Below are 12,874 nucleotides of genomic sequence, written 5' to 3'. Positions count from 1 at the left end.
CTACGACGGCGAGCACAAACGCTAACCCTTCCTTTCGCCTTCCGCTCATAAATCTGCCATGGACGAACAGAGGGGAGGCGGAGTTAAAGCGCTGCTTAGTGCACGATGATGTGGTGGTGGGAGCCTGCACACGAGCTCGTGCGTGCATGTGTGTGTGCACGCGCCAGGGCGCAGATGAAAAATCTTTGCACTATTCCCAGGATCCGGATGCACGGCCGGGTGCTATTTCCAGTCTGCATTATAATGACAGCCATTTAATCTGCTCCAGTTCTCGGCGCCACGAAGGTTAATGTGAACTAGGCCCCTAATCCTGGACAGCCTGCACCACACCAGCGAAACAGAAGTAATACAGAGGAGCCTCTTCATGCACACAACATGGGGGTGAGATGTGGTGGTTAGTTGAATTTTGCTTACCCGAGATAGCTTGTACCAAATCAAGCCCTGCTTGAGAGCTATTTATGCATTTAAATTCACAGTCTCTGCACCAAACTAGACAATGAGCACATTTAATAAAGATATACTCAAAGATATATTTAATAAAGATATATTTATCACAGTAAATCCTTTGGTCAAACCAGGTCACTCCTTAATAAAGCCACTGAAGGTAAAAGCATGAATAGGATACAGAACCAGGTACTTCAGAGGGAATTAATGATATCAGCAGAGTTGGATCACAACTCACAACTGACTACCTGATTTGACCCTTAAGAGAATACCTGACCATGTACAGGGCACATTAGTCATTAGCAGAGTTATCAGCAATAAATATCCACTAAGAGACATATTATGGAGTGAAACCAAAATAAATCATGACCAAGAAATAAAAATGTTGGATAGAACTGACAGCCAGCCATTTTTGGTTGGTCATGATTCGGCGTTCTGCTGTTTATGTATCACAAACACCTGCTTTGTCTGCTTGAACGTGTCATAGCCGACTACATCCTGCATTTGATTTAAAACGTTTGGCACCTGACTCCTGGACACCCCTCCTCCACCCCAGGAAATCAGGGAAGTGACATGGTGACTCCTCCATTGCTACGGTCGTCATCGTTTAAATAAACGCCCGCCACATTGTTAAGGAGCTGTAGCATCGGCAGGAACCCACAGCGTCTCCATCGTGTTCTCCACTCTGTGGCTGACACACTGAAGTACAGTGTATGCTATTTGCATGTCTGTCAAGAGCAATTTTTAAGCAATTCTCAAGCAATTTTCAACCTGAATGCATCCCAAATGCTCACTGGTTAACAGCAAGAAGCTGGAGGCAGAGCAAATTCCTTCAGTTCAGCTGACAGATATGAACTAAATAACATCAACTCAGAAATTCAATTACTGTCCTAAAATGCTATGGGTAGCTAAAAAATAAAACTTGCTCCTAGGCTAGGTACTCAGAACAGGTAGCTATCATCCTCAGTGCTGTATGATCCACCACAGAAATGGTGCCACGAGCCGCAACGTCACTGTAGTGACCTTTGTTATGCAGGATAATACATTTTCAGAATGCACATTGCGTAGCTGCAGTTCAAACCCACCACATCAGAGTAACATACATGATTAAGTCCTTGGAGTGCTTTGTAGATGCACTGGGCACAGCTGGGACACTCACCCCAGTCCAGAGCACAAAGCCAGAGAAATAGAGTGAGGAGAGACTGCAGGGATCTGTGAAGGCATACTCTGTTATTCCCAAAACCAGCACTCTCCGGAAATCTCAGGAGTTCAGTGTGACTTTGTGACTTTTTCATGTAATTACAAGCTACTTTTGCTCTGTCTGTTTGCAAACAGTAACTGGTGTTAAATGGGAGTTCTTGTACCTGTACATGGTGCTAGTAAAACAGAGGGCAGCGCATTTCCCAGGGCGCTCACATACTGTCAGTCTGACAAATGTTTAAGTTGCTCTGAATAAGCGCATCCAACAAACACCGCAAATGTAAATAAAGCAAGTCATTTGTATCAGTTTGCTTTGCACTGTCATTTTATGTTCTTGTATCTATTTCGGTTGTTCACTTTAAAGTAAATCATGATCACCACTGTTGCAATAATCACATGCTGCACAATAATTTAATCCTGGACGCTTTTCACCTGATTCTAGATTGTTTCCTCCTGTTCTAGGATGCCTTTCCCCTGTTCCTGGATGCTTTCCCCCTGACCCTGAATTCTTTAACACTGTTCTACGATGCTTTTCACCTGTTCCTGGATGCCTTTTTCCTGTTCTTGGCTGGGTCTTTAGCACAGAGGAAAGCAAACTGGGAGGTCTAATGTAAATACACAAACAAAAATGGTGAGTCTTTCAATCTAATCACGTTGGAAACTATTAAATGGAAAACAATAAGCTAATGTGCGCATGTAACATGTAATATGCCAACATGTGCACATGTAACATGTAATAAATTAACATGTGTGCACAGATCTTATGATGAATTCACACCAAGCACCTACAAAGATGACATTAAACACTCTCCATAAAGACTGGTCATCTCTTGTCAAACACGTCTTTATGTGTAGGATTTAGTATACAGCAAAAGTGTCCTGGATGTGACACAGGATTTGTAAACACTTACTACACGTGGAGGAAGCATTAATGAATGAATGTAAAACCCATCAAAAGCAAAGGAAAGCAGTGAGGATACTGTGCTCAGAGATTTCTTACTAACTATAATTGGTAATTAGGCGTAACGAGGCCGAGCATCTCAAAAAAGAAAAGCCACACGCCCACGTCCTGCTTAATTTATACCGATTTACAGACAACCTTGACATGGGGCCACTTTAAATAGGCCGCCATGAGTTATTATTTACGTGTATTGACTTTGACTTGTGTATCTAGGGCCTTCTCAAATCATTCTGGGATGGTGATGAGAGACGTGAATGAGACGAGGGAGACGGAGAGAGACAGGACATGCCCAGAGGAACATGGGAAAAGATAAGACATATTGTGATGACAGTGAGTGACATTGCACGGAGGACAACTAGATTCCAGACAGCGGTGGTATGCGTTTGTTCATTACAGTCATGGGTCCCGTAGCTATGGTGCATTTAAATAAATATGCAAATGACTAAATTTCTATTCAAAGGCTTCCTTTGACTTCAACAAGGTTTCTAAATAACCCAGGGGATACAATTCTTTCCATGTGAATAGACCCACCTGTCAGTAACTTGAAATTAACATGTAAAAATTGTTTGAAGTTGCACACATATTCTCGGCTATCGCTTCCGCATATGCGTCAAGAGAAAGCAGGCAAAGACAGTACTGCTTTAAAGGTTAATGCAATTATGCAATCCAGGATCCCTGCCCACCATGGCAGACTAATAAAAGAAAGAACGATTTAATATGAAATGGTTTCATTTTAAGTCCGCAGCCGTCCCCGACGAACACAAAGGGTTTATAATTGTGCGCGATCGGAAAGCCATCGAGACGCAGCACACAAAGCAAGAAAGAGACAGGAAGAAAAACCAAGACTTTGTTTAGTTTCCCACCCAAATGTTTGCTTTTTCTGCGTCCTCGGCGGGACTAAGAACCTTCCCGCTCAGCCGGGAATAAAGAATCGACGCGCTTCGGCCCTGATGAAGCGTCATCTGTTCCAGCAGGCACCATGACAATCTGCTAGGGTTTCATTAAAGCCCATCAAACAGCACTGCTGCTACTGTACGCCCAGTCATTCCAAGAGCACAGAGAAAGCGTCACCCAGACACGCAGAACCTGTGTGTGTGTGTGTGTGTGTGTGCGGGGGGGGGCGTTGCTAAACAGAAAAAGAGCAGCGGGAATCTGCGTAGTGTCACGTTTTTTTTTTTTAAAGCGTTGAATAACAGCTTTTGTCCAGTGCTCGTGGTTAAATATGCCGCATTCACGCTCAAAGCGCCCGGTGCAACGACGAATGTTAAATTAGAGTCCTCTTGTGTGCAGCCACGCTGGTCTGCGGTACGCACGCTGCATGTCCATTTCACGTGGGGGCGTTTTGGTTTGTGCAATGGGAAGTTGTTTGCCTTTCCCTTCCCTTTTCTCTACAAATATTGTGAAGCTTTTATAACGGCTTTGGAAACGATCAGCAAAACACCGCAAAAAGCCAAACCAAAACCAACCCCACCCCCCACCCCCCCCAAAAAGATCTATGCCTGTAGGATTCGGCGCATGGTTTTTTAATGATAATCTTGTGCTTTCAGTCTATCTGCATGATCCAGTGCAACTCACTTGGAGCAAAAAAAGAAACACAGAAACTGCATTAATGTCTGCAGTGTCAGCAGAGGTTCATGTTTTAAATTATTTGTGCAATACGAGGCAATCTAATCCACAGCACGGTGCGCACGAAAATGGCCACGCAACACACCATCGACCTCTGCTGCTCTGAGCACGACACAGACCCCAGACTTCTCTCATTGTCATGCAGAACAAATGCAGGGGCCATATTCCACCAGGGGAGAGTAATGCATGCACCTCTGGATGGGCACTCAGCGTTCGATGAGTGCACTGAGCTCTCTCTGAATTCCTGGCGTTGGGCTTTTTGCTGTAGAAGGGGCAGTCACAGAACATCTGCTAAGACATCTGCTTTTCTGCCTCCACGGTGCCCGCACTCCTTAACCTGTTATAGGCCCCTGCTATCACTCCAGTAATGACACGTCCCAGCGATCCCAAACTGCTCTGTGCCAGGGTCGGCCGGGGAGCCCGCGAGGTCTGCTATCAGGGGCGATTGTGTTAAATACACCAGGCTCGACTTCTGCACCACGGACAGCAGTGGTGAGACCGCTACAGCACCACGGACAGCAGCGGTGAGACCACTTCAGCACCACAGACAGCAGCGGTGAGACCCACTCCACTGTCATCTTCAAGGCTGCACACCGTAGGACATAAATTACCGGAGACTATCAATTGCAGTAGACTATAAATTTCAATAATCCGCATTAATTAAAGCATCTACCAGTAAGATATTAAAATTAAATTCAGGCCAAATGCAAAATGTACAAAATACAGGCTAATGCTTTAAAAATATCCACAACCGATGATGGCCTTTTATTTAAACTGGAGCACAGAATTAGCATAGCCTGCAGAAGTGAGGTTATGTTGTGATTACTCTGCATGCGTTAAGAGCAATATCATCACTGAAAAAGCACAAAATCAAATTTGAAAACAATGACGGACCACCTGCTGATCAGAGACCTGAGGTCAACAAATGCGAGATTAGATCACAACTACAAACAGCTACACAAGCAAGCGCATGCCAGAGTTATACAGACTGCCAGAGCTGAACAATCAGATTACCATGGAGAGAACACCTGAGGTAAAAGAGGAAAATTAAAGAAAGAAAATAATGTTTGTAGCCGATACACACAAAATGTAAAATCCAAATCTACACAGGAAAATGCCGGTTCTGCAGAAGAGTGAGCAGGAGTAGAGCGATACTGAGCAAGATGGCCCAGTCCTGGTCCGGTCCTGGTCCGACCTGGTCAGGTCCTGAGGTTCAGTGTGCTGAAGGCTTGCTACAGTAGGCAAAATGCTCATTTGTAGAGGTACTTCTAGACCAGGCTGGTCAGCACTGATCTCAAACCAGTATGATGTACAAGGACTTCAAGGTCAGGCTGGGGGCGTTTATAATGAACACTTGGCTCAGCAAAAGTGGATTTTGTTATTCTTCCAGTGACTTGTGGTTGGCTTACACATTGAAGAGCCATCATTACACTACTCAGAGGAAAGAGCATAGTAACTACAGCAAAGATGACTTATTGAATATTGTGAAATCAGCTTTGTGGTAACAAGAGTGAAATACTGAATCTTCTGTAACGAGACAGAGATTTCTATATTTTCTTGCCAGCATTTCAAACCAAACAAAGCAAAAACATCAATTCAACTGTGTGTTATCAGTCCCTCTTTTCTCTCTCTCTCTCTCTCTTTCCGCTACACCCTTCTTACACTTGTCTAACCAGGTAGTCCTATATCACAGAGCACTGCATCTTACGTTTGACTTTCCGATTGGGAGGAAGACACCCAACTGACTGCAGACAGCAGGACAGAGAGCACAGACATGCGAATAAATGTCAGTGTTAGGTAAGACCCATGGCATGTCATGGCTGGGGGCCAGACTCACGGCTGCTGGGGAGGTCCGGGGTAGAGGGGTCACCTCCGGGGTTTAGGGTCACCCCAAATGCTTGGTGCTCTGTGGCCTGATCCAGGGGAACATCACAGGGATCCACGTAGAACAAGGATGCTCCGAAGCCCAGCTCGGCCAGGCGGGAAAGCTGTCGGGAAGAGACAAAGAGTTCAGCATGAAAAAGACTCAGCACGCACATGAAGTTACATAAGCATGCAGGGGAATGTGTACACGTGCACAAATACATGCACACACACACACACACACACACATTCACACACACACGCATGCACGCACTCACACACACACACACACACACACATGCATATTCACACAAACACGCACGCACACACACACACACACACACACACACACACACACACATATGCACACACACGCATCCACACACACATATGCACACACACGCATCCACACACACATATGCACACACACGCATCCACGCACACGCACCCGCACACGCACGCGCACACGCACACGCACACATGCACATTCACACAAACACGCACGCACACACACACACACACACACACACACACATATTCACACAAACACGCACACACACACGCACATACACACACACACACAAACATATGTGCACGCAGACATAAACATGCACGCACACAGAAACACACACACAGAAACACTGCACTCGCTAACCTGAGGGTGGAGCTGTAACACAGAAATGTACCCACATGTCTTTTATTTCAGTGTTTGCTTATTCAAGGAAAAATGAGGGACCCAGAGTGGCTGACAGAGAGTATATTTTCATTAATGTGGGTTAAACCTGGGGGTCAAGACTGACACTTGATCCATATGTGGGAGAGAAGGAAGAACCAGCAGTTAAAAGTATTTACAATCGGGAGGGACTGAGTCCCTCTGCAGGACATGGGTGCACGCCTGCGTGCCCAGCAGAAGAGCTCCATGCGCCAGTCCACTTGGCAACATCGTTGGCCTCACACAACACACACGCTCCCGCTCTGCCACCCCCACGCGCTACTCACCACCCCCTCCCCCTTACCCCCACGCTTTACAAGCAGCTACACAGTCATGGGGTGATGCATAACTGGGCCAAATCTTTTTGTCAAGCTCACACACATACAGTCAACGAAAGTTGATTTCCTACAGAGACTGAAGCGAGAGCCAGATCGTGTTCTGAGGTGTATACCTCCAGTATTCCAGCAGTATTCCTCCATTAAACGGAATAAGAGCTGACATGTTGGGATTTTAAGAACCAATGAAAACTCAAGGGTAGAAGTGAGAAGCATTGTGTTCTTTACAGTTGAGTGTGTTCTTTACAGATGAGTGTTTACAGTTGAGTGTTCTTTACAGATGTGTGTGTTTGTTACAGATGTGTGCTCTTTACAGATGTGTGATCTTTAAACGTACGTTCTTCCCACATTCCCCTTCCCACTGATCACGTGGTATGGCCCGCCGCGTGCCGTGGGAGTTCACTGACTGTCTTGTTTGTAACCACGTCTGCTTGTTAGCACACACCTGCACCTGGTTCACTGTTGTTTGTGTATGTATTTAAACCCCTGTTGGTGTGTGCCTCTTTATCAGCCTTTGATGCTCATTGTGCCTGTGATCTTACTTGTGCTCACACTGCTTCATTTATGTGAGTACCACTGTATTTATCATTCGTGTTTCATCTAATAAATGTCTGTCTCCATCGAGAGAGGTCTGTGTGTCCCGCTGCTTGCCCTGCAGCACTCGGGCCATCACACTTTACAGATGTGTTCTTTACAGATGGATGTGTTCTTTACAGATGTGCTGTTCTTTACAGATGTGTGTTTACTGGTGTGTGTTCTTTACAGATGTGTGTAGATGGTTCCTTACAGAGGTGTGTTCTTTACAGATGTGCTGTTCATTACAGATGCATGTTCTTTACAGATGTGTTGTTTACAGATGTGTGTTTACAGACGGATGTGTTCTTTACAGATGTGCTGTTCTTTACAGATGTCTGTTTACTGGTGTGTGTTCTTTACAGATGTGTGTAGATGGTTCTTTACAGAGGTGTGTTCTTTACAGATGTGCTGTTCATTGTGTGCCATGCTACTCTGTATGGCAGCAGTAATTCCACCACTTGCTGACGGAGATCTACTGTCCTGCAGAGTGAGTGGGAGATCCAGGTCACCTAGCTCCCTTTCAGATGCAACACTTTGAACAGGAACCTCTGGGAGGCTTTAGCTCTACAGGACTAGAGCAGCGTCTGAATTAAAAGAACACATTTACCTTCAACATCTAGTGAGGACTGACAAGGCCAAAGCCAGTGGAGAATATGCACAGCAGCGCGTCCTATGAGCTAGCACGCGTGCGTGTGTGTGTGTGTGTGTGTGAGAGAGAGAGATCTATAAAAGAGAATGTGAAATCAGCGCTGTAAATCTCTGCTATCGTATGGAGGTTCTTTGAAGATTTTGATCAGGATCTTGTGGGTATTTCTGTAACAGCTCTGAGCCACAAACACTAATGCCTTGGTTCAGAGTCTTCATACTCGATGCCAACCGGCACTAACGCCATGCTTTTGATGCCAACCGGCATGAACGTCATGCCTTTTGCAGAAAAAAACAAAAATCCACGCAGCGTTTGATATTTCCTTACAACCTACAAAGCACAACCCAGAAGTGGCCACAGTACTCAGGCAGAATGAGGAAATGGCTCATCTGGTATTCAAGCATTCAGGCAAAATAACAGATTTCATGAAATTGGATTGTTCACTTGTTACATAGCAAGAGGTAAGTTATTGGAAAAACATTGATGTCTGCTGATAACTCAGGAACCTGATCTGATGGACTAGTGCGCTTGTGTACTAATAAACACAGGGGTAGCTGGCTACTGTCATTTTCTATTTAACATTTAAACATTACTCATTAACAGTATTAATGAGTAATCATGAATAATAATGTTATTACTGTTATCTGTTAATGTTGTACTGTGAAGCAGTCCCTCTCTCAGTGCCATGATACCACTACGCAACATTTAGATTCAAATGCTGCAGATGGACTCAACGTGAACAGCAACACCATTTCTCCGTGATGTAAACAGTCCGCTGCCTTTCTGGTCATGACCCACTTTCCTCATACTTTCTTAACTTCTACACACGTAGATTTGTGAGGACTCAGTCACCTCCGTCATATTAGCCGTTTACAATATGAACAGTACTAACTTTTGTGTTTACTGTCATTAGGTTCTGTTGCTGACAGCTCCTGCACTGGATTTCTGTTGGTCATCTGTACAAATTTCAAGCTTTCATTTTATGATGTTATCATTTTATTTTAGACTGAAAGCATCACAGAAAGAGAAAAAAAAACAATAAACAAATAAAAGATGAATTTACTATGCTAAAAAAGTCTTTTGTAACAACAGGTTACTTGAATTCTATATATTCTATAGGGAATTCATAGGGTGTGGTTAGTGTTGCGAGTAACCTGCCTACCTCTTTAGGAGTATGCGGAATTCAATAAAGTGGCGTTCATTCAAATTTAGATATTAAATAAAAATATAAAAATAGCCTTAAAACTCGCATTTTATTGCATGAGCAATAATCTTAAATATGTAAAACTAAGTCAAAAAAAATAAATAAATCCACACTTGTGTGACTTTAGGCTATTGAGCTAATAAGCCGATCTTCAAAAGAGCAGCGTTTAAACACAACAGACTCCCTTTTCACCAACACACACACACAAAAGATGTCTTACTTAAAATTCACAGTTCTCTGTGAAGGCTTTTAAAGTCCTATAATATGAGCTCACCTACATCAGAGTCACGCATGCTGTGCGTGTCGATCTGGCATCCTCAAGCAAGGAATGAAAGACTCGTGCGTGACTCTTTCACGCACCCGTGGTAAGGGGCTCGAAAAAGACACAAGCGGAATGTGCAGGGATAAGTACCGATCAATCTGACTGATCGCTTTAATTGGTATGAGGTGTGGCTCTAGTTAATGTGATGCCATAGATTTCAGTCAGTTATGAGAAACCCAACACTGCATCCTGTCTGTATTCTGCATTCAGTTGAGTTAACCAAAGGATAGGTTTTAGCTGGATATACGCACGCACAGACAGATACAAGAACAAGACAAGTTAGCATTAACTCAAATATTACAACGATAACCCCAACACTAACCTTTCAGTACACAGAACTAAAACAGAAATGGATGTGTATATAATAATAGAGTAGCTATACCCTAAAAGCTAGCTAAATCACAGTATATGAGCTTTTAATTCAGTTTTATTTGTGTACTTACATGAAAAGTGCTGTAGCATTAATTATAATGTAACTGTTTCTGTGGCTTTTACACAGATGTTCAAATGTTCATATAACCTTCTAGATAAAGCTTACTATATCTTACAATATCTTGCTGAAATTTAAGGCTGTGATCAGAACTTCCCCAGACTATACAATTCTTTTTAAAGAACAAAATGTGGTCAGGGCTGTTTAGCTCCTGTAAATTCAGCTAAATGACTGAGAAGTATCATGTTCTGTCCATTTCTTCAAGGAGGTGCAGTCAAAAGTTTGATCTACATGAAAACACTCACTTTAAAGAAAATCAATAACCCTTCACAAACAAGTGTGACCTTAGGGATGCAGACGCACGCTTCGAATCCAAGGCAGGAACAAAACGCCCAGCTGGTCAATATTTCCTCTGCCATTTATCCACGACAGGCACATTCACACTGTTAAAGCCCTGAATAGATGTACTAACCAATATGAGTACTACCATATGCATGGTGCGCTAAATAAGGGGTTTTGGCTAAATTAATACTTGTGCATTTCAATTATTCAATCAATCAAAATGTATGTGTATATATATATATACAAGGTGTTTTGCTATAATACATGGTTTTCTCTGGTTGTTTTTTCACATATCATTTGTGTCAGCGAAAGTACCTATTTGATTCACAAAGTCCTACAGTCCAAGCCCAATGACATCAGGTCCTTCCACACCTCTGTCCTTTAGTAGAAATAGAAATTTAATGTCTATCTACTGGCACCAATGAGAGTTTTATAAGTGACCACATGAAGCAGGAAGATTAAAACCACTTCAATAATATATTTATTTTTAAAGCTAAAGTTATCATATCCCCCAAAACTACACTGTTAATAACAGGATAAGCTCAAAGAATAACCTGCCCCTCCATACCTGATTCCCATCAGGCAACTCAGGAACAATTTTCAGCCAAAGATTTTCACTGTAGTTCTGTAAAGAATGACCATGGAATGGCCCCACTCAAACCTTTCTGTGAAGATTAATCCACAGCCACACATTTGTACACCATAGTCTTTCACTCCTTTCATACTTCAGGGCAGCGGTGCAACTGAAGTATTAATTGAGTATTAATGCAGGTCTCTGACCCTTAAACTTGTGCCTTTGATGTAAAATGAAGGGATTTTGAGCTATGTGATTATGTATGGGAATTCCAGGAGCCTCTACAGTGGCTGGAATAACTGCTATGCTCTTCAGATCATAAAGAACCTTTGGCATCTGGGACCCTGTAAGACCCATACCAGAACACTTTAGTAAAAACTGTCCAAAAATGTATGGTGCATCTCAGGACATTTCAGCGTATAATATACGGCCTCTATTACAATACGTATTAATCAGATGCGTCATGGATGTTGGCTTTCTCTTTCTCATGGTTTTCCAGTCTACTGGAAAACCATGTCAATGTTTTTTATATATACCAAGCTTCACTGTTTTGTGAAGTGTTACTGTGTATCTTACACACGTTAGCTTTGTGAAGTGTTACTGTGTATCTTACACACGTTAGCTTTGTGAAGTATTTCTGTGTATCTTACACACGTTAGCTTTGTGAAGTGTTACTGTGTATCTTACACACGTTAGCTTTGTGAAGTGTTACTGTGTATCTTACACACGTTAGCTTTGTGAAGTGTTACTGTGTATCTTACACACGTTAGCTTTGTGAAGTGTTACTGTGTATCTTACACACGTTAGCTTTGTGAAGTGTTACTGTGTATCTTACACACGTTAGCTTTGTGAAGTGTTACTGTGTATCTTACACACGTTAGCTTTGTGAAGTGTTACTGTGTATCTTACACACGTTAGCTTTGTGAAGTGTTACTGTGTATCTTACACACGTTAGCTTTGTGAAGTGTTACTGTGTATCTTACACACATTAGCTTTGTGAAGTATTTCTGTGTATCTTACACACGTTAGCTTTGTGAAGTGTTACTGTGTATCTTACACACGTTAGCTTTGTGAAATCTTAATGTTTATCTTAGTTCACTGATTAGTGGCTCAGTCTCCTTCTTCCTACATGCTTAACAAAATCGCCTTTAAAAAGTTGTTTGCTCTACTGATACCAGCATGAAACCAGGCAGGTCAAAGCAGGATGGTCGCATATCTTAACCCCACCTGCCCCCACTTCAAAACAAAAACTGCATATTTATGAATGAGCTTTACCAAAACAGCAAAACATGCTACGGTGCCTCCAGCCCTGCTCTGGTTGGTCAATTTCTCAGTTGGCACAATTATTCAGTTTATTTGATAACTTTAACTTTTCTTTAATAACTTTAAATGCAGTATGTAGTTAAGTACTTATGACCTTACAGAATAATGCAATAACGCTAAGTGATTTATTTCCACTGTGGTCTTGTGTGGGCTGTAACAAGTAAATAAAAGTCTGGTCGGTTGGTGGATACCTCATCACTACAGCTGACCTGGTAAACACTCCATAAACCATAAACCAGGCTTGAACTAAACTGCAGTGTGTGCAAGTTTTTGTTTTGTTGTTTGTTTTTGCTAATCTGTAATCTGGTAAACAGTG

General features: G+C 42.8%; 1 protein-coding gene across 1 annotated transcript in view; it reads right to left on the bottom strand.

Moving 5' to 3' along the window:
* Positions 1 to 12,874, bottom strand: part of LOC113568958 (inactive N-acetylated-alpha-linked acidic dipeptidase-like protein 2) — a 120,666-nt gene that overhangs the window by 79,173 nt on the left and 28,619 nt on the right. Inside the window, 1 exon segment of the mRNA XM_026997094.2 lies at positions 6,069 to 6,219. Coding sequence (XP_026852895.2) covers positions 6,069 to 6,219 — 151 coding nt within the window.

Source organism: Electrophorus electricus, chromosome 26 (genome assembly GCF_013358815.1).
Source record: "Electrophorus electricus isolate fEleEle1 chromosome 26, fEleEle1.pri, whole genome shotgun sequence".
NCBI lineage: Eukaryota > Metazoa > Chordata > Actinopteri > Gymnotiformes > Gymnotidae > Electrophorus > Electrophorus electricus.
This window is presented reverse-complemented; position numbering and strand designations above follow the sequence as displayed.